This window comes from Pygoscelis adeliae, unplaced genomic scaffold (genome assembly GCF_000699105.1).
Source record: "Pygoscelis adeliae isolate BGI_AS28 unplaced genomic scaffold, ASM69910v1 Scaffold71, whole genome shotgun sequence".
Lineage (NCBI taxonomy): Eukaryota > Metazoa > Chordata > Aves > Sphenisciformes > Spheniscidae > Pygoscelis > Pygoscelis adeliae.
The window spans coordinates 2,643,972-2,645,464 of NW_008824356.1; the positions used below are offsets into that span (position 1 = coordinate 2,643,972).

General features: G+C 42.9%; 1 protein-coding gene across 1 annotated transcript in view; it reads right to left on the minus strand.

The window, feature by feature from the left end:
- The window catches only part of BAZ1A (bromodomain adjacent to zinc finger domain, 1A), a 67,643-nt gene extending 67,346 nt beyond the window's left edge, over positions 1-297 (minus strand). Inside the window, exon 1 of the mRNA XM_009319459.1 lies at positions 11-297. Coding sequence (XP_009317734.1) covers positions 11-297 — 287 coding nt within the window. The remainder of the gene's footprint in view (positions 1-10) is intronic.
- Positions 298-1,493: the final 1,196 nt, after the last annotated feature.

Below are 1,493 nucleotides of genomic sequence, written 5' to 3' on the forward strand. Positions count from 1 at the left end.
TCGCCCGCGCCTCTTGCCACCGGCATTACCAGCGCTTCCGAAACCGGCGTCGGGCGCCGAGGAGCCGCCGAGCAGCTGGGAGACCACCAGCCCCTGGGAGACCACCAGCTGCTCGGTCCCGGGGGGAGCCACCGTCCTCAGTACCTGCCCTGCGAGCAAGGGCAGGCGTGTCTCCTGCGGGGCTATTCCCTTCGGCTGATCCGCAGCGGTTTCGGCGTTTGACAGTGCAATTCCGGAGACTCTCAGTTGCAGCCCGAAAGCCAAGGAGTATACTGCTATCAGAGCGCACAGGGGCATACGGATATATTTTGCTGAAAGTGAGAGCGTATATAATTAAGACGAGCGTAAGAGTTGTACGTGGGCCCCTTAACATTGCCTCATTTTTTTCCAGTTCACCGAAAATGTCACTACATGGTTTTACTAGTGTATTAATTTTTCACCACTTCTTTTTTTATACTAATGCATTTCCAGTGCCATTGGTAGTTAAAACGGGGGTGTTAATTTGTGTTCTTAAGAGTGCTAGCCAGCTTGAAGACATAAAACCACAGAAAGTCCACGTCCATTATAGTTCATTATCGCAAGGTCCCGCACTCACATGAAAAAATCTACAGAATAACTGTGGAAACTCCACAGAACTATTGGGGTGAATAATATCTGGAGGCTGATATCTAAATAGTTTAAGTTTACAACTTAAAATGCTGTTCCTGCAAACAAAGGTCCCGTGCTGTTTCCTGCACCTGTGCATAGGTTGTTTTCTTTACCTCTGCAAGTAAAGGCAACGATCGGCACTGCTGTAGCCTGTGTGACTAAAACCTAAAAGAATGTTTACATCCAATCCATGAATTACCTTGTTCAAAAAGTGATCAGGTTTTAATCGAAAGCACTAAGAAATGTTAATGCTCGCTTCTTCTAGTTAAGTTTACAAAATATGACGCTTGAGCTACAAAACAGGTTAACTCCTGAGTCCTACCAGTTTATTTTCATTTGCCAGCTGGCTTCACTTTCAGTTTTTAATTACTTTCTAGCAAAGGGCACAAATGCAATTTGAGTTAATGCACTCGTATCTAACATCTGGTAATTTTTAGTTCATTTTGCATCAAAACTGTGCAGTATGCCATGGTTATGACATTTAGTGTTGCCAGCTCTTATGATTACAGTGGGATTTTGCAAAACTTAGCTTTGTTTTAAGCTCTAGCTCTTCAGCAGATGTCATTAAATTGGAACCTCAGGTCTCCTCAAAAATAATTACATTTCCAAATCTCAAGTTTGAGAGAAAAGCTTGAATATGCGAACCAGAAAGGCTTACAAATTAGAAGGGAAAGAAAAGCTTTGAGTTTCGAGTTTTTGTAAATCTCATTATTTTTAAGCCAGTATCACGATGTTTGGGAACTTGGCTGATTTTCTTCATGCTCAGATTGTCAGCACAGCATTATTTTAGCACTAGTTGGTACCCATGAAAAATGCATGAGTTGATAGAACTGTGACATCAAAAG